The sequence below is a fragment of the Epinephelus lanceolatus genome, chromosome 5 (assembly GCF_041903045.1).
Source record: "Epinephelus lanceolatus isolate andai-2023 chromosome 5, ASM4190304v1, whole genome shotgun sequence".
NCBI classification, from domain to species: Eukaryota; Metazoa; Chordata; class Actinopteri; order Perciformes; family Serranidae; genus Epinephelus; species Epinephelus lanceolatus.
This window is the reverse complement of record NC_135738.1, coordinates 20,886,656-20,909,925: the sequence shown is the minus strand read 5'-3', so window position 1 is coordinate 20,909,925 and position 23,270 is coordinate 20,886,656. Positions and strand designations below refer to the sequence as shown.

General features: G+C 41.1%; 1 protein-coding gene across 6 annotated transcripts in view; it reads right to left on the bottom strand.

Moving 5' to 3' along the window:
• megf11 (multiple EGF-like-domains 11) overlaps positions 1-23,270 on the bottom strand; it is a 93,019-nt gene that overhangs the window by 42,565 nt on the left and 27,184 nt on the right. For 4 of the 6 annotated variants that reach the window (XM_033634122.2, XM_033634129.2, XM_033634123.2 and 1 more), the window contains exons 4-7: positions 22,808-22,909; positions 22,260-22,360; positions 17,803-17,895; positions 17,614-17,634 (exon numbers count right to left, since the gene is read on the bottom strand). In XM_033634122.2, the coding sequence (XP_033490013.1) occupies positions 17,614-17,634; positions 17,803-17,895; positions 22,260-22,360; positions 22,808-22,909 (317 nt within the window). The remainder of the gene's footprint in view (positions 1-17,613; positions 17,635-17,802; positions 17,896-22,259; positions 22,361-22,807; positions 22,910-23,270) is intronic. The other 2 variants (XM_033634124.2, XM_033634125.2) reach the window with 1 other exon arrangement.

The window sequence follows — 23,270 nt, the reverse complement described above, 5'->3', positions numbered from 1 at the left end:
TGACGGGGTGCGGCCACACAGTGGAGACTGATGTACGTTCATATAATGCCAATAGGGTCACCCCCGTCAGCATCATGAGAAAGTCAAAGAATCATCAGGGCAATATTTCATGAATGTTTGCTGTGGCGTTGATACAGCTGTGTGCATGAAGAATTCAGAGTCTCTCTGCACAAGAAATAACTGAGTCCAATACTGTATTGAAATACAAATCTAAGGTACTTGTACTTTAGTATTCCCATTTAATGCACCATTAAACATCTACATTTCAGAGGCAAAAATTGCACTTAGAGTCCATAACATTTATGTCACAGCTATAATTACCTTTTCATCTTTCATCAGTTAAAACAATATGATGCACCATCATAGATAAAACTACCAAACAGCATGTAAAGCAGTTAAAATCTACCCCACCTCAATCCACCACAACAATAAAGTACTGCTTACATATTAATGCATCAGTTATCATGATCCAAGAATAACTGCATTATGAGTACTTTCAATGTATTTGTTTATTTGCAAATACTTCTGTACTTTTAGTTGAGTAAATCTTTTTAATGCTGGACTTTCACTTGTAATTGAGTTTATTTAAAAGTGTGGTAGTACTACTTTTACTTTAGAAAATTATCTCAATACTCCCTCCACCACTGAAATGTCTCCGATACTGCCTTAAATGCTGGATCAGGTATCGGTGAGTACACAAGTCTGTGCACCAATCGGACACCAGGTAATTATTAATAAACTTTAAAGTAGTTTCACATCACAATACAACATCTGTTTCCCTGGAAATGAGTTCTACTTCACCACTGTAAAACAACAGTATAGCCTTCACAAAGAGCTGTGCTGTGCAGCCACTGGGAACTACTGTTTTAGAACAGTGAAGAAGAATGGATTTCCAATAAATAGTGTAGCATTAGCCGTTAGCAGTATGTCAGCAATTTAGCAATATTTTACACTGTGAAGTCCCACCAGTTTAGGGTTTAACCTGAGCCATGCTGTACAACAATGGCAACAATCATGTCACATCCATACAGGGTTGGTGGTTTCAAGCTGTTAAATGTTTTTTTAACACAATGGTATTGGATCAGTACCTAGTATCAGTCAATACTTAGGTTTGAGTATCAGAATCGATATTGGGAAGGAAAAAATGGCGCTGTAACATCGCTGACTTTAAAGTGCAGTTTTCTACTGTCAGTTTCTTTCAGCTAACTAATAAAAATCCATGAGTGCAATATCGCAGCCTTTCGTGGTGTGTTTATCATGCAAGTTGACAATATAATTAAGATTAAAAAAAATATATTGTGCAGTCTTGAGGTAAATGGGAAAACCCATTTTTTACCACACCACATTTTGAGAGGGCACAGCCTGTTACCCTGAGAAAGCCACAGCTGATGTCTATTTTCATATATACAATAGATACGGTAACAAACAACTAAAAGATGTTCCATTCACTAACCCTCGCCTTTGAAATGTGAGACGATGAAATAAATGAAATTAGAGATTCCCGAGATTTCCTGATGAAACAGAAAGCGAACTAAAACCTCAAATTGAGATGAGATGAACAAAACTTGGCACCAACACTTCATTTCACAGCTTTTTGTGGTTTATAGTGATAAAATCACAGTGTGCTCCTTCACCTGCGCTCCTTCATTTGGAGTGCGAGGCTGCAGTGTGAGGGGCTACTGTTGTGCCTCAGGTATTCTAATTAGAGAATTATGACTGACTTGATTTGCATAAGTGGGCTTAATAAATGAGGCACTAAACTAGAGAAAGCTGCGGCTGTTAAATTTGTGCACATGCTACTAATTAGTGCACCTCTATGTGCATAGTATGAGTTCCAGAGTTATGCAGAGACACCGAAAATCCAACTCAGCCTATTAACAGTTTTTGTAAATACTACTGTATAAGGAGAGTTTCATGTGACACAAGTTAGTTCCTCTCCGCACAACACACAAAGGAGGCACAGACAGTCATAGGTGAATCTAGGACATGCTATCAGGTGGTGCGAGCTTGAAAGAGATTTTTTAAACCAGCCTGTTTTAACATCAACATGACATCAATTATCTATGTACATGCCAGGCTGTTCTACTGAAAATAGCAGGTTATAAAAGCAGGTTTTGTTCAGTGCATCACCAAACAAACCCACAAATATTAGCGCCAGTGCAGCTTCTCACACTATACGGACACCTGCAGCCTGCAGCTGTCAAGCCGAGCCCCTCGCTGCACCACACATTCAACACCACACCACAGAAAAACATTCATCTCCACATGTTTCTGACACTAGGGGCCATTATGCACAAATTACCAACACTACACAGCCATGAAGTTAAATATAGTTTGTTGTGCACACACATTTTTTAAACAATAGCATGAAACTCATTGGATAAAATCACCTCTGGCTGCAGTGTTATTTTTGTTAACAAACCCTAAAACAGAAAATGTGATCAGGGAAGCTTCCTAAAACTAAACTACAAGGAAAACAGATTTTGTTGTTGTCTTCTAATATGAGCAGGGCTGCATGACTTTCTTTACCTCCACATTAAGTACTTGAAAGTCTTTTCACCACCAAATACTCAAAACCTCTTTAGGCTTCAAACGTGGCATTTTAATCCTTCATAGAGAACAGTGGTCAGCTTCAATCCATGACAGTTACATTGTGCTTTAATGGTGACAAGTTTTCACGGTGGGAAATGTTTCAAAACGTCCACAGGAATTTTTCACATCACTCCTACAGCATAATTAAATCCACAAATGACTACCAGTACACTCAGTATGTTGCAAACACATATCTTTTTGCCTCTTTTGGCTTATGTGGTGAGCTGCTTACATTGATTGCTCTAGTTTGCTCTTGTGACTACAAATGCAACTACAAATAGAATAGTGGATTTAGCTGTATTTTGGTACAAGTCTTTAGAACATACTTAAAATACAGTCAATAGATAAAGTTGTATGTGCTGCAAGAGAGGATTGAGATGAATCCACACTTAACAGCACTACTTAAAACTTTGCACAGTTACCTCTTGAACTTGAATATATAGGCAACATATAGACTCAGATAGAAGTAATACCTCTTAATTAATGATCTGTGACCAACTCTGTAAATGTTTTTCTGCATTCAGGATATCTAGGGTGTGTACACCCACAGCACTCAGGTGAGGTTGGGACTTTATAAAAAGCCATAACCACAATCAGCAGGCATCCAAGAGGCACAGCGCCAAAATCAAAGAAAAAAACCCTGAGAATTCAGTGAGGCGAAATGCCAAACGAGAGTAAATCTAGGATTGGCTTTTACTTGGTTTTTCTCTGCAAGCGCGTGAACAAACAGTAAGCAACAATCCTGCCTATTATACCTTTAAAGAGGTTAGAGTTTGGGGAGGACAGTAACTCAACAGGCTTTTAAGTCCATGAAAATTTGGTTTCAAATCTTAAGAATTTCCTATAACATTTACCATTTAATGAGATGCATGAAAGGTGCACCAACACTTTGCTCCAAGGGTTGTAAAGGTTAAAACACGAAAGAAGTCATCCCAGAATTTAACGCTGAAGACTTTGTATTATTGCTCGGTTCTTTGCTGCTACTAATCAATAATGTGATCTGGTGGTATACTAACAATCCGTGTAAGAAAAAAAACACTCCTGAATCACTCCTTAGGCAAACAAATACCACTACAAATGAAACCAGTTAATCGCAGAAAATAGAAACTGTGAATTTACATAGAAAACAAACTAAAACTAAACTAAAATCTAACACTAAATTAAAGATATACTGTGCAGGATTTATCTAAAATACAATATATAGACTCATACACTCTCAATCATCACTTAGAACCCACCAGAAGTGTGTGGAGGTGTATTTTTCTCTGCCCTCTGCCTGTATGTTCTTATTTTCTTTGTGCAGGAAGTTTAAAGGTGTGCACCCCCACACTGCTCAGGTGAGGTCAGTGTTTTATGAAAAGGTAGTGACCAGGTGCCAGACTGTAAGCAGCAGGCAACCAAGAGACACAGCGCCAAATATAGCATAGTGAAACACCAAACAAGAATGATTCTGGGGCTTTTACTTTATTTCACTCACAGTAACCAGCAATCCTGCATAGTATAACTTTTAATAAGAATTAAATCATTATCACCTTGGGCAGAGAGGATTGCCCCTCAGGCAAATTTGTGATATTGGGTTATATAAATAAAGTCAACTTGACAGGTACAACTACTTTTATCACTGCTAGGTTTATATGCCCCCATGTCAGATTTCCAGTCATTAAAAAACAACTATTTGAAGTGTAAGGTTGTAAATAATGTTTCCAATCTGTCGATTTCATTATTTGAATGACCTAAAGCTGTACCTATGCAGTAAGTTATAAAGGAATAAAATTGGAGTCAAAGAGCACTAAAGCCTATCGACCAGCACAGAGAGGTATATGAATGCAAATGTAGTGGAAGGTAGTATATTTTTCTGTTCGTATGCCTTTGACTGTTTCCTTCTGTGGTGGAGTGTGTGCAAACGGCGCTTGTCAGTTGTTTACTCAAAGGAACGATTTTATGTGTCTGACATGTCACAGCAAATGGATCCGTCCCTCACTATGAACACGAACATGATTCAGTTTAAAGAATCAGCGCGCTTATCCACCTACCAAATTAATCCCAACAATACAGAAACACACACAAACACAGGGATAATTGCTTTTTAATGATCTCACATTATGCTAATGCTCATCATGAAGCCATAAATCTTTGGAGGAGCTTCTACCTGCCTGACCAACGGTGATGCCAGCAGACTGACAGGTTCTGTTGTACGAAGAGAGCTGTAAAGCAAAGACTCTTACCTCTATCTGCTGATCTGTGCAGTCATATACGTTAAAGGTGTACTATGCAACACTATCAGTTACCGGTTGTAAACATGCTCGCCAGCAGAAGCGAAAGTAAAAGCCAACTCTCTCTTCACTCTCACTATATTTGCATTTTTTAGCTCTGTCTCTTAGATGCCTGCTGCTCACCTGGTTGCTGCCTTGTTATAAAGCCCTGACCCTTACCTGAGTGCCGCAAGGGTACACGCCCATAAAGTCCCTAACAAAGACAATAAGAAGAAAATAAAAAATACAGGCAGAGGGCAAAGTCTCTGCAGAAAAATACACTTTCACACACTTCACACTATGAGTCTATATGTTGTTTTTAAGGAGAATCCTGCATATTATATATTTAATACTGCACACAAAAGGAAGCCAAAAAAATACCAGATATGTATCACTTTATCTCTGACAAACCTCCTGCTTGATTGATATCTATACAGAAATGGGTGAAATGTGGCATAGCAGTGTGTTTAAAATCCCAATAAATTAGCACTTGATCCTGTGAAATATTCAAATATCTGAAAAATAGAAGTTTGAAAACCACAGCAGTGTGTAACGCTCAATTAGGTATGAAGAGCGGCGGCACTGGATGGATAGATAGCTACTACAATATGAAAGGACAGAAACAGGAAAACATCTCTTGCCTTTGATTAACACAGAAAAACTGTAGATTAAGGGTTTTTTTCCCCTTTATACTATCATCTCTCCAGGATAATGCAGACCCTTTGGAGACTTCTCCCAAAAAAAGAAAAGAAGAAGAAGAAGAAGAAGGAGAAAAAAAGGAAATCTTGGAGTTCATCTCAAACTGAACTGCTGGCTCTGAAAGCAGTGTTGTTCTTTCAGTCTCTGAAACTCACTAGGCCCATGAATTATTCTCCCCGATTCTCAAAGTCAAAGTGAAGTAAAAAGTATACAACAGCAACTTAGGGAGTATTGTGTGTGTGTGCGTGTGTGTGTGTGTGTGTGTGTGTGAGAGAGAGAGAGAGAGAGAGAGAGAGAGAGAGAGAGAGAGAGAGAGAGAGAGTGACAAAAAGAGAGAGACAGAGGGAGGGAGAGAGATACTGACATTAAAGAAGCATCTAAGAAATGAATCGAGCCATCTGGGAAGAGCAGGAGGTTCCAGCACGTGTCAGTGTGGGGCATAAATCCTGAATCTCAGCCCACATGACGTTTACTCTGAGTGACAGGACAACATTTAAAATTTTTAAAAACAAAAGATTCAATCACTGGTCACTTTTGATTACACTGAAGTTGTCTGGGTTGAGGGCAGACGGACGATACAAGAGGAAAAAAATATGTCCATCCAAAACCTTATTTCAGAGTCAAGGCAAGGACTGGTGTTATTGATCCATGGACCTTAACCCTCTTTTTTGTTCTGTGGCTGAGGGCGATTTTGTCATTCATACTACAGTATGCCTTCGCCAGGAATGGAAGTGAGTCCCAGAATCATAATACGAGCTAATGTTTAAAGTGTGAGGCTGGGAGAATCACATGGTGTCAAGTTTCTTTGCAAATCTAATTTCTCAGGGGGGAATCATCACTTTGAGGATGCGGGTGTCTGAACCAGTAAGTCAGCATTTTCTGTCTTTTATCCATCTAAATTCAATTGAAGGGTCTTAATGAAGTGCACGCTACAGGAGATGATGAACTCCTATTGGTCTGCTTTTTCTGCTCAGACTTAACATCGTACTGGCTGACGACACGTGCTCGGCTGCTCCGTGACAACTTCAGTGGCATTGACCTTGTTTTTTAGTTGTGTTTTTTCTCAGCTTTACAACTTATTTTGAATCACTTTCTGCACAACACAGATTGGATCCCTGTGAATGCATCCTTGTGTCTGGTAATGATTGCATTTCCTCTAAAAATTTCCTTTGATCCTTATCATCCAGATGCCCTTTTGTCAGTGTTTAGATCCCAAGCTACATCTCTTTGTTCCACTTAGTACGCCCTAGCCATGCGATAGAGTCTCTTCGCGTTTTGTCCTTTTCCTTTTTTCCTCTGTGGGAAAGCCACCAATTTAATTGAATTTCTGGGCTTTTAATGTCTGCATTACTCTAATCAGAGAAGAGGAGAGTAGATTTGTTTATCTCGACCTTGGTAGAATTAGCAGAGGGTATTTGTGGAGATGTTAATGCTTCAGAGAAAAAAAAAACTATTCTGCAAGATCGTAAGCGGGGCTGATATTGATCAACTAGTCAAAGATGCTTATAGACATTCCAGACACTGACGGTCAGGCGTCATGGAGAAAGCATGTTCTGGTGACAAAGTGCTGTAAACTCACACCAAAGACACTCCACTCTGATTTTATTTCGCAGACCAAAGCACAGCCTTTTGTATAAAACAATGCCAGTGTGGGCAAATAAATTTTATATGAGTTGACCTAGCTTCCTTTTTCTGCTTTGTGACTGTATATTAAGATGCTAGCGCTGGATGATTCATCAGTCACAGACAGTGGAAAGATAGGGCTGCCATTAAAGCAAGGTGCGGGCATTCTGCTATCTCACACAAACAACATGCAATATAACCTTCTGAGAGGGTGGCACGGCTGCAGGCGAGGCAGAACACAGTGGAATGCAAAATACAACCCCAAATACCCTAGGGCCCGGAGGCAAATTTGATTAAAAGTTTGTTTTTCTTCACTCTCAACAAACGGAGGAGCTCGTCGATGCGGCACTGACAGTTAATTGGACTTGGCAGGGCCACGAGTTCATTCGTCAGCATTGTGTGGGGCTTGCCTAGGAGGAGCAGGACAATCGATGTCCCTCAGGACGGCCTGTAATCACTGCAACACTCCAATGAAGTCCAGGGTTAAACATCAGGAGATTGCAGGTGCACCAGAGGATCTGAGAAAGACTGCTAATATGCTCCCACTCCCGAAGCAAACCAAGGACACTGCAACACAGCTCCCAAAGGACCGGGATGATACCTAAGAACAGAGCTACACTTCGAGCTATTATTCTGACCAAAATTATCATCAACTAAAGGTCCTGGGAGGTGATACTGGAGTCTATAACAAATATTTGGCAAATATGAGACACAAGCATAAATCAGTGGTTCCCAACTTGGCCATCAGGACTGCTCCACAAGGGGTTGCAAGTTTAATCTGAGGGGTCTCAAAATGATTAACAGGATATCAGAGCTGGAAAAACAAAATACTCAATTCATTTTTTTCTGACTTCTTTCTAATCTTTGCTTTTATCTTATGAATTGTTATTATCTATTGGATTATTGTGTCTAGCCTTTTTTAGCAGTTGTCATCACAACTGGTGGAACTACCAGCTATGGGGGGTCACAAGCCAAACAGGTTGTGGTCCGCTGGGATACATCAGCGGTTTCCAACCTGGGGGTCGGACTCAACCAAGGGAAGAGAAATCGAAAGGGGCTGTGAGATCATTATTGAGGTAGACTGGAAGAAAGAATACAACTTATCCTCCACAGATTCAGACCTCCCTCCAATCTTTCTCTTTTCACTGTAATGGTAAATGGACCTGCATTTGTATAGCACCTTTCTAGTCATCCGACCACTCAAAGCGCTTTTTATACTGCAAGTCACATTCACCCTTTCACACACACATTCATACAATGGTCGCCAAGGCTACCATACAAGGTGCCACCTGCTACTCAGTTTTAACACACTCACAAACCAATGGAACAGCCATCGAGAACAATTTGTGTGTCAGTCTCTTGCTCAAGAATACTTTGACATGCAGGGAGGAGCTGGGGACCAAACCATTGATCTTTCGATTGGTGGACGACCCGCTCTACCTCTGAGCCACAGCTGCCAATACCTCTAAAAACTCCATAAGAAGACACTGTTTACTCCATAGAGTCACAACCTAATGCTGCACTCACATGGAATTTAGGAGAAGGTAGATGTCAAGCCAGATATCATTTTATTGGATAGTAAAAATTAGGTGGCACCGGCAGAGAATAACTGTAACAGTAGATGGCATGACCATTCAGAGTTAAAATATTTTAACTTTTTGCCAGAATGGAATTTACAACCAATGTACAGTAGCTTCCTCATCCTAGGGGAAAAAACATGGGCAAACTGGACACTGCTAGAAAAAAAAAATCATAACCTAAAAATAGGAAATAACTGTATTTCATTTTTTTCCATTCTTTGGAAACAATTGGACATCACCATCACAACAGATCATCTTCCATGTTTTGTTTTCGTGTCCTGCCATTCAGCCAGACTGTTTGTTTTTCCCGTGCCGTCCAGAAGGTGTTGCCCATCTGCCGCTTACTGTCTGCCTGATTCCATGTGAACGCACTGGTGCCACTGGTCGAAGCATAAATAAAACAGTGATATTGAAGATTTAAAGAGGATTTGACACTGCTAGCGAGACTTTACAAAACAAAACCGACCAGTGTTTTAAAACCATGGCAGTCCAATTCAGATGTGTGGAATTATGCCCACCACACACTGAACTGTAAAAAGGTCATCAAAAGCAACGGTCAATAAAAATCTATCGGATCTTTGGAAACAAACTTCATAAACATGGCAATGGACCACAAAATCAAGTGTGACTTATAGACTGTGAAATGAGCCTAAAACAGCTTTGTTCTGCATTAGTATTCAGGAGATATCTTATCTCTCTAAACTGTTATCATAGCATTTCAGCTATTTTAGACACACTGACCTTCTCTTAAGGACAGGAGATAAGGCTTTTTAATGTCCTTATTAAATCAAGCCATCTATGCAGACTCTCAGAGCCGGGTAGTGTGTTCCAGGAGCTCTTCACAGTCTCTCTCTTACTGACTAATAAGCATCACAGTGATAATGACCAGTGGGACTGGATGCTGTATCTGCTCAGTTCAAAATCATCGTATCATCCTAACCATCACCACGATATGCCGTGATATCCACCGGCTTTTTGTGCTCAGGTTATATGCATGAAGACAAAGCACACTCGCATTCACACACGCTGACACACACACACACACACACACACACACATTTTAGGCTTTCTCCCAAAGGTAATGGAGCATTGAGCTCTTGGGGAACAATAAATCCTGCTTAATGGGATGGTACAAAAAATCTTCAGAGCCCGGCAATCTGCATACTGGCCCAATGAGGCTTATATGTACAGAAAATGTTGTAGACATGCGTGCGTGTTCGTGTGTGTGTGTTCGTCAAACCAGTTGATGCACGACACTAATGCGAAACCTCTTCAAAAGATTGTGGTTGTCGCTTTCAGTGAGAATATTTTAATATTTAACTTGTGATCAACATTTGTGTGTCTTCAGCAGTAAAGAAGGCTGTCAGCTACAGAGCGTGTGCCACAATTCATTCGATGGACTCACCATCAGTCAGCCGAAGCCAAGGCACCGTGATTTACACCACACATAAGTCACATGAGTCACTTAAAGACATGGGAGTAAAGATCTGAGAGGTATGCCGTCCAATCCACATCTTGAAACATCTCTGTCAGAGTCTCAGCAGTGACATCCACACGGTTCAATTTGATGGATTTAACAGCCACCATTAGTGTCAGTTTCTAAACTGCACCAGCTGAAAACCAACATGGTTTGTAGATGAAGCCCTGCCTAGGTTCGACTACTAAAATTGCTGGAGAGCATCTGCAGCACAGTCTTATCAAAAAAATGGTGTTTACATTCAGTAGCTCACCAAAACACATTTACACATTAAAGTCTAAAAAACATAATGAATATATTTATTTTCTCATAAATTTACTGCCTTCTTCACTACCTTTGCTGCTACATCGCAACAATTCTGCTCATCACTGCCACAAACTCTCAATCAGATACCAGCAGCAGGATGTGGTCATACACTTGCCCAGGTCTGGACCTTTGAATCCGCCCACTCCACCCTGTTGACTGATTGGTCTGGCATCGTAAAATGAAAGAGGTTTCTCGGTTGAAATAAAAAATTACCATTGAGTGCCTCAGGGAGACTAACGATCAGCCAATCCGTGCCAGGGGCTGGACTGACGCCGTTATCCAGCTGTTGTCAAGCGATGCGCCAGAACCAATGAGAAGGAATAACAACAACGGTGAACACTGTAGACAAAATCGATGCTGCTATCAAGGTTGTTCTAAATTGATATATCCTCCCAATATCGGCTGACATCGTAGTTGGCTTTAGTTTGCTCCGCTCCACACAAGTATGTTGGCATAATTATGCATCAGGGTGGACCTAAAATGATTTTAGATTCAGGCAGAAATGTTGGACTCTAGTGATGATAACGGAAAATCAAATTCCCTCCCCACCACATATTGGTTAGAGTGGATGCAATGTTAGACTGAAAATGAAAAGAGAATGAGTTGATGATACTCTGATATCAGGCAAATCCCATACATGAACGATACAAACAAAACAGGGAACAGTAAAAAACATCTCCCTAAAGCACCACTGGTGGTCAAATACTCTACAAGATACCTTGGTCTTGTAATTGTAAATGTCGGTATGACTTTGTCTTATTTATACATGCAAACATGGAGATATATTTATGTTTCAAAGTTAGTAGTATTTAGTTTAGAAAAATTAGTCATTTAGTCTCTTAGCTTAATGTTTTGATGTTTTTTTTTTGTGTGAGGGATGGAAATGGAAAATGTTGGATGGAAATGTTCCAAGTTTACATCATTATTAAACTGTATTTTAATCAAGTGTCCAGTCAGATGAGTTTATGATATACCATTACCTTAACTATTTATCAGTTGGCACAGTTTGTTATGTTTGTCATTACTGGGTGCAAATATTTAATAGCACCTATTCTCAACATAAGAATTTCAATGTGTTGAGCAAACCTCCCAAGGGGTGCCAACTTCAGCAAACAATGGATGGTTGCCTGGACGTTGGGCTGTCTGGCAAAAGTTTTGCCAGGCTGTAAACCAATCAAGTGTGTGCAAGCACATATTCCTAGTAATCACTTTGTCACATGAATGTCGTATTTCTATTAAACAGATGATAACATCCCACGGTTATAAAATCCTGTCTCAGGGATGAACTCACAAAGCATGGATTGTGGCCACTGATAGCACCATTAAATGTGTAACGCTTGCAACTGCAATCTGCCCCATGTCAAGGTCCTTTTCACAAAAGATAAGCTAAGTTTTGCAGCTGAGTGCTAATTGCCCTAAGTGTAAATGTTGGCTTTGCGTCAACATTACAGCTGGCAGAGCGATGGCAAGACATTGCCTTTGCCAGGCTACAATCACTGCTGCCATGATCACTGCTCTTGGCGTGACACCCCTTAGGAATCCGCTTCAGTTACCATCAACTCAATTTTGGAACTTATCGGCTATGGTCTGGTCACGATAAAGCCTTTGGGGGCAACAGCCAGTATTCTGGGATGTTTAGTGAAGCTAGCAGATATCTGGGCAAAGACTTGCTCTTCCGAGTGCTGATCAATGCTCACAGTTCGATTAGCAACTTGAGACGGGTCCAGACAACATTTCGGCTAATCTCTATAAACAGATATCTGCAGTCACATTCATAGTGAAATACTAATAAAAAGCTTGTTGTCATCAGATGATAGCTGATGGGTTCTGTGATTGCATTTTGGCCGGTGTGTTCTGCTTCTTTTGCTCTCCACATGGACTATGTACCTACAGGCAACTAAAGTCTGCTCAAAGTGACGGTCAATTTACTTGTACTACAAATGGACTACAAATGCACACCAGAATGCTTTCAATACCAAAAACGTGTGTGTTGCCTACAGATTCCACATACATGTGCAGATATCTGTTTAAGGAGATTAACACAAACTCTCTGAAGATGCTAATAATTTGGGGCGTTGGTAGCGTAGTGGATAGTGCCAGCGCCCCATTTACAGAGGTATCATCTCGCTGCAGCAGCAGCATCTCTGTCTCCCTATTTCACTCTCTGTCCTCTCAATAAAGGCAAAAAGCCCATAAAAATAATCTTTAAAAAAAACGAAGATGCTAATAATTCCTCTGTCACTGTGTAAGGCTGTTAGCACTGATCTTTGTGGATTGGACTGTTTTTAAAATGAGGTTCATTTGCATAGAAAGGGGACACTTTTGCACCAAATGTATACACATTACCCAGTTTGAATATGTGCAAATAGCACTGGAGCACAAAGATGTTATTTGGAGGGTGTTTGGAGGTGCTCTGAGAATAACACAATTTCTTTATGTCTTATTTGTGCAGGTTTTGCACACGCAAAAGCAGCACGATCTTTGTGTGAATTAAGTGTCGCTGAGCGCTGAGTTTTGACACATGATAAGCTTTCAAAGTGAAGGACTTGTGACATGATTACTCAGACTGGACCTCGTGGATCATATTTAACTGCCCCAACGGTACCTTAAAAAAACACACCACCACCACCTCTAATGAAGCCCCTATTGTTTTAATACAGGGCTGGTTTTAGTCTGAACGCCAGTTTAATCTAAACTATTCAACATGTGATAACTAGGTTGATTTAAATTTAAGAAAAACTGCTGAAAATAGCTCCAGTTCATCAGAACAATATAGAGTCAGAAAAGAGGTGATATCTCAATGAGAATGAACTCTGTGCTGTGGAGAAATAAATAACACTGTCACACACTTGGCAGTATATAAACTGGCTGCAACACTCCCCGGGAGCCCAGTGTACTACACAAAAACAAAGCTCTGTCAACGCAGGAGGGCTTCATGGATAAACACACACACACAAACACACACATACAGAGAAGTAACTGTGTTCCACGAGGCACTATAGATCGGTCCGTCTTCTGTCCCCTCGAGAAATACAGTTGCCTGGGCTCTTTGATCTATCAAAATGAATGAGGCAGGCGGCATCGACTGTTACATGCAGCAAGGAACCCCTTTCAGAATGATACAGTTAGAATATTTATAGTTCTCCCAAAATGTCTCTCTTCACATGGTTGTAGGCCTATAATGAGGAATTCAATCGATTTAGACTTCTTTTTTAAAAGTTGGTTTGGAGATCAAATCTCACTTTTCCATTTTTTAGAAACATTTTTTACATGGGGCCATCATCTCAAAGAAATGTGACTTATATTATAATTGATCTCTCTATCTGTAAGATTAATGATTAGAGAAGTTCTGAAAGAAAAGTACAGAGACGTTTGGAGTGCTGTGTGGAGCCGCAGTCAATCTGTGTGTGCATCTTCTGTCCCATTCAGTGTAATTCACAGGCTCGTGGTCTTTGACAGCGATGCATGTCAATGTCCTGCTGCTGTGGGATTGGAGAGGAACCATCTGGCTCAGATGCACTTCTGAGAATAATGTGTAAATTCTGTCGACGGGTGCCAGAGAGATTCCTCACAAGAGTGTTTTTCAAGTCAAAATGAAGTTTAACTGCACGGTTTTGGTCTGGTTGCTCTTTCATATTGCGTCTGCGTCGGCTGGTGCAATGAGCAATGAAAGGAGCTAATGAAGCTAAAGGAAATGTCTGCCATCTCTGCTTGACCCAGCCCAAATTCTCACTTCAACACAATGAGTTCAATATCTAATAAAACCAATCACTGATTTAAAACCTTAATAATGAATAATCTCACTGTTTTAGTTGAGAATTAACATAAAAGAAGTATCATGTAGCCCCCCTGTCTGGTGCAATATCCTATAAACGAGTATTCATAGGCCACATTCATCAATTAACCATGTGTATAGCACCCGCAGCAGTGGCTGCCTTCCCATTTGAATACATTAGGGAGGAATATGTTACCTCATGGACCACGGCTGACCAGCCACATTAGATTTGACTATTAAGTGTGATAGATTTCTTCTCAGAACACAAAGGATGCTCTGTGGTTAACAAAGCTAAACTACTCCTTGGACTTTTCAGATACTTATCTTGGTAGCATTGATTTCTAGATTCTCTGCACAAGTCGGTGAACATTTCCACCACAACAAGGAAAAGCAAACTCCAAGAAGGCAGAGAGAAGAAACACTAAAAGCTCCATATTTCTGCATATTCTCCATATTTCTTCCCCCTGAGTGCCGGGAACATATCATTATCCGACCGAAGCACATGAAATCAATGTTGTGCTTCATTGCACCTAATATTTTACAAGTGATGGCAGTCATAGCTAAATATACCTTGTGCATACAACATCTATCTTTATCATTCTCTTTATTTGAAAGCTGTTATTACTGTAGCATATAGTGACCCTGTGTGACCCACTCATCAGGAGGAATTAAATGCGTTGAAAAGTACACAGCGATGAAGACTTGGTCATTTCCTTGCAGCTTTAGAAAGAGAGAGTCCACTTTTAAGAAACTCATAAGATTCTGAAAAAAAAACTTTATATAGTTTTCATTCAATAAACTCATAATATTCTACAAAGATTTGATTTCCCATTTCATCCCAGATTGTGCTGTTCTTTTTACAGCAACATACTAGATTTGTTGCAAACTACAACCAATAATGTAAGTACTTTGGCAAAACCTCGTACTATACTTCAGAAGACTAAAATGACTAAAGACATACTGTTCAGTCCCATAAGCAGAGCTCCATCTATCTGAATTGCTTTTGCAAAAATGGCTGCTGTCCCTGTTTTATTGAGTCTCGTTTTTTTTTTTTTTATTTACATGGTGAAAAATCCTATTGAGAACAATGTTGTTTTTGAAGACAAACCCTACTGACAAAACAAAGTATACACAGTGGCACAGAGAAGACAAACACAGTGCATTTCAATATAAAAAGATGAGAAGACAAAGAAAACAGAAAACGCAAGCACAACAGAGAAAAACAGACAAAAACATTAACAGGTACATGTCACCACGTTCTTTTAATGCCCTGAGCTGTTCAGTGAAACAAGGAGGAAACAAAAATCATCTCATGACATATGATCAGAGAAGCATGTTCAAGACCACGTTCCACAAACACAACACACAGGCATTAGAGCAAACACACCAACCAACAACAACAACAACAATTAATCATTCATCACTCTTTTGGGAAAACACAGCCTCAACACAGAGTGCTCCAAATCCACACGTGATGGATGTAGAACGAGACAACATTTTCAAACAAAAGTCAGCAGCAAACATCCTGCTTTGCTGTTTTATCAGTGGTCCACATCTACCAGTGTGTCCTTGAGATGAGTCTCAGACACCCCAGGACTCCAGGCAGGTCACAGGGCAGGTCTGGTCTCAGTGGGACTGTTGCCTCAGGCAGGGGAAGAGGATGAAATGCTTTCTGGCTACAGCAGGTGAACACCAGCGGGTGAAAAACAGGTGATATCTTTCTTCAGCCTGCACCACCGCTCCCAACACAACTTACTGAATCTCTCCCACCTTATCGCCTTCTCTTTTTCTGGCCACAAACAGTCCGACTCTTTATTTTCACCACCTGACCCATATACAAAACTGCTTCCTGGTGGGTGCTGCTCCAGAAACGAGGTCCAAGCCTTTGATGCAGCTCCAGATCACTGGCTGAAAGGCTGTCACTTCAGCTTTAGGCCGCTCACCATCCCACGGCAGCTCTTCATCTCCAAGCCTGGGCGACACACTTTTCATCACATTCACACATCCTTCATCATGTGACCAGCTCATTCTGCCCTCTCACCAGCTATCATATCAGGGAATTGGCTTTTATGCGAGCACAAACACCTCAACTCAAACATAATAGCGGTAAAATAAACAGCAAATAAACCACGGCATTGATTGTGTTGGAACTGAATAGATGTTAAATGTGTGCTTTCCAGCCGACGTGAGCCATAATATGATGGCTGCATCCACTTACATGAGAACTACTAAAGCTCACATCACCTACCTGAGCTGGGTGAAAGTAAAATTCACCGTGAAAGACAAAAAAAACATGCTGAACCATTTACACGAAGGAAAAAGAGGGCAGATTTAATTTAAAAATTGGCACGCATTCCTCATTTCTACAGATGAAAGCTCGTAAATGAAAAAGCCTGGAATCATGCCTGGTATGGAAATCTAAAGTTATGAATAATGCCTCTGTCTCAATCATCAAGTCTGTTTTAATAAGGTGGATTAGCCCAGCACCTGCAGGCTGGAAGGCACACACCGCTGCACTCCTAACCAACCAAGAGTGGGACAAGAGTCCCTGGGGGCCCTGAACCTCACATCCTCCCAGTTGGACCCTCACCAGACTGTAGGAGTGAGCAGCGGCAAACAGCTCAGGCTTGTCATTTATGCCCATGAATCCACCTCCAATGGGCCGGCGCCACAGCGAGAGCAGCTGATTTACACACAGTTGCTAATCAGGGAATGGCTCTCTTGCTAATGAAAACTCATAGATCTATACAATAACAGTACTGATATGATTTTAGCTCCCATTACTCATTCCTAAATATGCAATAGGCAATAACAGTTAACTACTACAGGGAGCAGACAGCTGAAGTTAGGAATTTGGGGTCAGAAATGTTGACTGGGTCACTGCTATCTCTGTACTGACCTGGGAATAACAGCCTCCTGTATGCACATTCACTGTTTCTCTGCAGACATAAATATCACAAAGGAGTAAATAGATTCTTTCCTCCTGTCTGGCCTCAGTGACAATCCAGCATTTAGCTGATTGCAGGATGGATATGCCTAACTCCACCCTCCCATCCCTCCTGGAGACCAGCTCTGGGAGCTGGGAGGAAACCCCGGTAAACAGAAAGGCCAGCACAGTGGTTTGTTCCTGCTAGGCATTGATTCATCATTCCACTGAACAAGTCATAGGCACCGGTCTAATCATGATTAAGACCATAACAGAGAGCTTGGTAGACACAGGGGGGGATGCAACCATCCATCCATCCGCTAGATTCATCAAGCAAATCACTTCCACTTCCAGCAAATGAGAATGAATTCATTGTGACTTACCTGTTCCATTGGCTGTGTTTGCTAAGAAGAGAGGACACAAAGCTGAGCAGCTTTGAGATAGACGTACATTGAGGCAAAACACTTGAAGGATTCACAGTAAATTCTTACGGACTAACAGGCTGTGAAAGCCATTTAGGAATAAATGAGTCTAAGTGACTAATTGTGGGTTTAGGAGTTAAGTGCACTCACCACTGGAGCAGTCCAGTCCGCCCCATCCGGGCTCACACTGGCATGTATCGGGAGACACACAGCGGCCATGGACACACTCCTCTGTACACAGAGCTGAGACACACAGAGACGTTCCCTCATCAGTATAGTTTATAATTGAGTTAACACACACACATAAGCAGAGTGTAAAACATCATTAAACCACCAATAAACAGCATAATGAAAACCACCAAGATAACAGCTGAAAGAAAATGGCCCATAAAATTGAACACTCAATATCTCCCTAATACCATCAGGGGACTAAATCTCAGCCATGGCACTCATATTCAACATCCATCTCCACCACTTGACACTGGGCTAAATGATTTCTTAGGAGATTGAGTCCTTGGTTAACATCTCTGTTTATCACATAGCTTTACTTCCCACAATGAGCTGTTATCAGGAGGCTGAGCCATGAAGGAACAAGCTGTAAATCCCCTCTAATTTGATCAGCCAGTGCTTTGTCATATAGTGATGCTTTAATGTAGCAGGTCCAGGCACCTCAGTGTTTACTAAGTGTGCAGTTTTCTTGATCATTCATATTGAGCAACACGGCACCCGATTGATTGGGTCGGCATTAGTATTCCTGGGAGCGTGTTCACAGGGTTTGGTTCAGCTGGATAATAAAGTGACCCACATGGAGTTTTTGTTTTTTGCCACAGCGCCAGTTTTTTTGTGTGAAGCCAAGAAGGAAAAGTATCACAAAAATAGGCACTTAGCATGAATAAATGTGTGGCAGCCAAGGTCATCTGACCAGCAGGGTTAAGACAGACAGGCTCTTATCTGAGGAATGAGACAGTCAGGCCAATACGACGAGAGAGAAACCCCACCTGATGGGAATCAGCAGTCCACTAACACGGCCTGTGGAGGGATGATACACAATCCAAGGGCAGCAGAACAGACAGACCATCGCCTTAACTGATCAGACCTCATCCAACACTTTATCCAAGCTCCTTTTGGTCTCCCCTTTTTTTGTTTTATGATCAAAATTTGAAAAAGGACAGCAGGAAAGCATCTGTTGGTTTTTTTAAACAACATATGCCCTGGGGCAATTTTGCAGTTCTGTGTGCAACACTATGGCGCTCATCCTGCAGGCAGAGAGGTCAGCAGAGAGCTGGCTGCAGGCCTGAACAGAGCTACTATAGATTATCACTCAATCAGGCTTCGATTAGGATCCACCGCCAGCAGGAGAGATGCAGCGGGAGAGGAGAAAGAGGAGTGAATCCCAAACACCCACGAGCCGGTTCTAATCGCAGAAATGCTCCCAAGGCAAAAATGGTAAACCAGAGATTGAAAGATAATTTAGGGCAGATTTCTGAGCATCAGTAGTCTGACAGAAAACTGTCTAATTACAGTAAGCCAGCGAGAAGAAAAGGGAGGAAGAGCCTCGAACATTTGTGCTGACGAAGGTGTGAGATCGACTACCTGTAATCAATGAGTCCACAGTGTGCAGAGTATTCAAAGAGGAGAGGAGACGAATTCAATGTCACCATGATGAGTTGATTTCGTTTACTTTCAATCAGCAAATTCTGATCAGCGAGAACAGGGAAATGCAAATGTGTCACATCCTTTATATAAAAAAAAGAAATATGGAAATGAAGTTTTGAATATGGGAGAAAGGATAAAGCACACCCTTCTCCTGAGATCTGAACCGGTGTTCTGAAGGGATGGCATAATAAAGTAGGAGGAGGTAGGTCTTTCATTTTAATTGAAATTCATGAATCACTCTGCTTAACTCATGTCTAAGGAATCTGTTGGAAAATTGAGTCTTTCATCTAGATAAAAGGCTAATCTAACTCATTATGCAGAGGTGTTATCAGAACAGGGAACAATGGTGCTAATTGGTGATTGTCATTCAGTGTTAATAAATTCCATATTCTCGACCAGTCAAACTACAATCTTTTAAAATGTCTGATAAAATAGATCTTTTTAGTCCCTACTCGAGCTGCCTTATCCGGCCTGTTTTTTGGAGAGGTTTCCTGCAGTCAGAAAAATAAAGACCTACCAATACAATCCTGTGTGTTTATGATTTATGTAGTAGCAGTGTTTTGTCGTACACTGCTAGTGAGAGTGAAGTGGAAAAAAACATGGAACATTATGATGAAGCTGATGGATAAATCAGTCTAAGAGATCTGCCTACAGAACATATCAAACAACTCCCTCCAAAGCTTCTTCCACTTGCCTCTATCTAGCACAGAGATGATTCATTTTAAAACTGTGTCTTTGAAGCATTAAAAAAACGCAACAAAGCCAAAAAATGAAAATGAAATCAAAGGCACAGAATCCCTTTCTGGAGAAAAATCTCATCATCTTCCCGATCATCAAAACCCGAATGTGAAATGTGCTAGCGTATTGCCGCCTGAAACTTTATCAGAACCAGACTCATTCTGCCGCCAGAATCATTTTTTAAGGATTACACTGCATCACTGGACAGGCAAGAGTCATGCAGAAGTCATCTGACCTAAATGCTCTGCAAAAAGAGGGACTCATAACCCCGCAGAGCCTGTCAGCCTCTGAAGATATTACGAGCTGTTGTCATTAGCGAGTTCCCCTCATGCACAACTGTAATAATCATGCTTATTAGGAGGGAAATGAGTTCCTCACATCCTCTACATAGGCTAGTTACAGATTAAGGTAATGACTTACGACAGATCAAAGGTCACAGAATTAATAAAGACCCCTCGTCGGAAACTTCAAGCACTAATTAACCAGAAACAGATCAAAGTTCAACTTATCGGGGAGGGCTTTGAGAAAATTAGACAATTACTTCCAAAAGACAGAGCGAAACAAAAATAACAAACTAAAGAAAAACATCCTTAAAGATAATGTTGCCGATTTAGTGTCAGACTCCTTTTGTGTGCTTGGGTGATAATTTTGGTTCATTTGAGGTCCTCACATCCCCAGATTCATTTAGCTGCCTCTCATTGGAGCTAATGTGAGTGTTGATGTGGTGCCACATGACAAAACAAAAAACACAGACAGGATTAAAAGGCAAACACTCTTGAAGCATTTCGGACTTTTAATGGAATAGACTTTGCAAAGAAAGCTACAGTAACAATACACAAGGGGGAGGGGGTATTTTACATTCAGTGAACAACAAAGTGTCCTGAAATAGACGACTTGAGTTGATTTTGGGTCGATTTACTCTATAATGCCCCCTTTTGTCACTGCATGCAAAACAGCTCTGGGAGTACAAATCTCTTAATCCTGGTAGTGAGAGTGCTAGGATTAAAAGGGGTGGAACAGTTTGCAAAGGCAGCAGAAAGCAAAACTGCCCTCTCGGCCCCTATCAACTACAGCTCCCCACTCCACCTGAACGAGGGTTAAAGGGGAGGGCGGCTGTTTTCACTCTCAGCCTGACATAATATCATAACAAAACCTTTCTTTTTCATACAGCGAAGAGGCCAGATTTAAGAGGCACCTCCACGGTTTGCAGATTCACCTGGTTAACACCCTGAAAAGAGCCTTAATGAACAAATAGCTCCATTGTCAGTCAAATGGTTAATGAATACATTATTGATCAAGCTGCGCCTCCCTCCTTAAGACCCCCAGATAATCACACTGGCTCTTATTCTTCGCTGGCTGGCTTCCCGGTGCTCTGCTGCCCTAAGGCTGGTAAAGCCAAGACAAGGACAAGCTCAGCTGTGGTCAAAGAGCATACCCACATGGCTGCAGTCACTGTATCAGTCTCTCCCTCATGTTGCAAAAGATCTAGGAAAATATTAAAGCGCGATTCTAATCTTATTTAAAGGGAATAAAACATTAGGTAAGGCGAGAATATCAAAAACGTAACTCTCAGAAGCTATATGTTCTGTCTTTATTTGGCCAGCATGCAAAAATATTCAGTTTGATGTGCGTGAATAAAAATAGAAATCAATGACCATTAATGAAGCTGTAAAAACGACAGGGAAGGATTGTTACCAGCACATTGCTCCAGTCCAATTTTCACGGCTTCTGCTCTTTTTATGTTATTGAATTCCGGTGTGGTTTTATAGCGGGTGCTATACCTACTCAGTCTGTAACCAGGACCCTCTTGGCTCGTTAATTTTTCCTCATTGTTATACAACTTCAATTAAATTACTCTTGCTGGAGGAGTAAAGCAGAGAGCAGTCTACTGTGCCTTCATGTTAAATCATGCTCAATCACCTTAAACTGAGTAAAGTCACATGGACGGAGGCATGCTAACAGAGGAGGTGGCGGTGGCGGTGGCGGTGGCAGTGGCGGCGTGTTACTGGGTGTTCATGATACAGAGGATCAGACTGCCGTGGGGGCGATGGAGGCGGGGGCCGACGGTGGCCTGGCGGGGAATTGTAGCTTTATCTGCAAGCCACCCACAGTCACGATCAATCCTAATATTTACTCCTGTTTTCTAAATGTCTACCTGACATAACCTGAAATGTCATCATCGAGGACAAAGAAAGAAAAAAAAGGATACTCACGAACACACAAGTCTCCGCTCTCAAAGTAACCAGGGCAACACTGTGAGCGGCGCCTATACATGGTCCTCACTCCCCGCCGATAAGCCGTCTTATAGCTGATCCTGGAAAAACAGACACACCGAGATGGCTACGTGATGTACAGAGTGACCCTTATGAAGGGCAGGAAAACATATAGAGGGGAAAAGTAAGTTGCACCACGATTTTCTGTTGTTACTGGCAAGTTTTTAAAGTACAATGAGGAAAGAGAATTAATAGTCAGTGGTATTTTGTGTATAACACCTGCTACAGAAAAGCCAGTATTTGGGAGGTGACTCTGTGTACTTATTTAGCTGGATGCCCACTATAAACCTTAATGGAGCAATTAAAACATTTACTGTGAGATGATTACAGTCAGAGGCATCCTGGCTCTGAGCACTTCACCGTCAGCCACATTAACAAGGACATTTACTGTGGCCTTCATTGACTTGGCTCTGATTTTGGGGGACAGTAAAGGGCGAGTTGCTCATGAGACAAATTCAGGGACAAATAAGAGGCTCCTCCGAACTTACCGGTGCCTTGTGCATTTAAACCAGTTGAGGATGTCTGTGCATCTGGTGTAGTAGATCTGGTCAAATGGGTGAGCGTAGGATTCCTGGACAGTCACAGCGTAGCTAAAAGACAGAAATGTAAAGACATCAGTGGAAGAAATAAGTGCCATACTTAGGCACAATTTTGTGATAATTTACTTTTTTTTACTATTTCCATTTAAGGGTATTTTATACCTTAGCTCCACTGCATTTCATAAAAACATTCCAACTTTTTTGGCTTGTGACTCCTTAGAAAAAAGAATCAGTATTTAGTTGGGGCCCGTTTGTCACATTTCAGAAGTCTATTAGTTGTTAGCAGTTCAACTAAAGAGACTTTTCCCACTAAACGTCTAACATGCTTTCATTTAAATAACAGTTTGAGGGCCAACAATAATAATTCACAAAAAAAGACAAGAGAACATTCCAACAACTTCGCACAAATTTG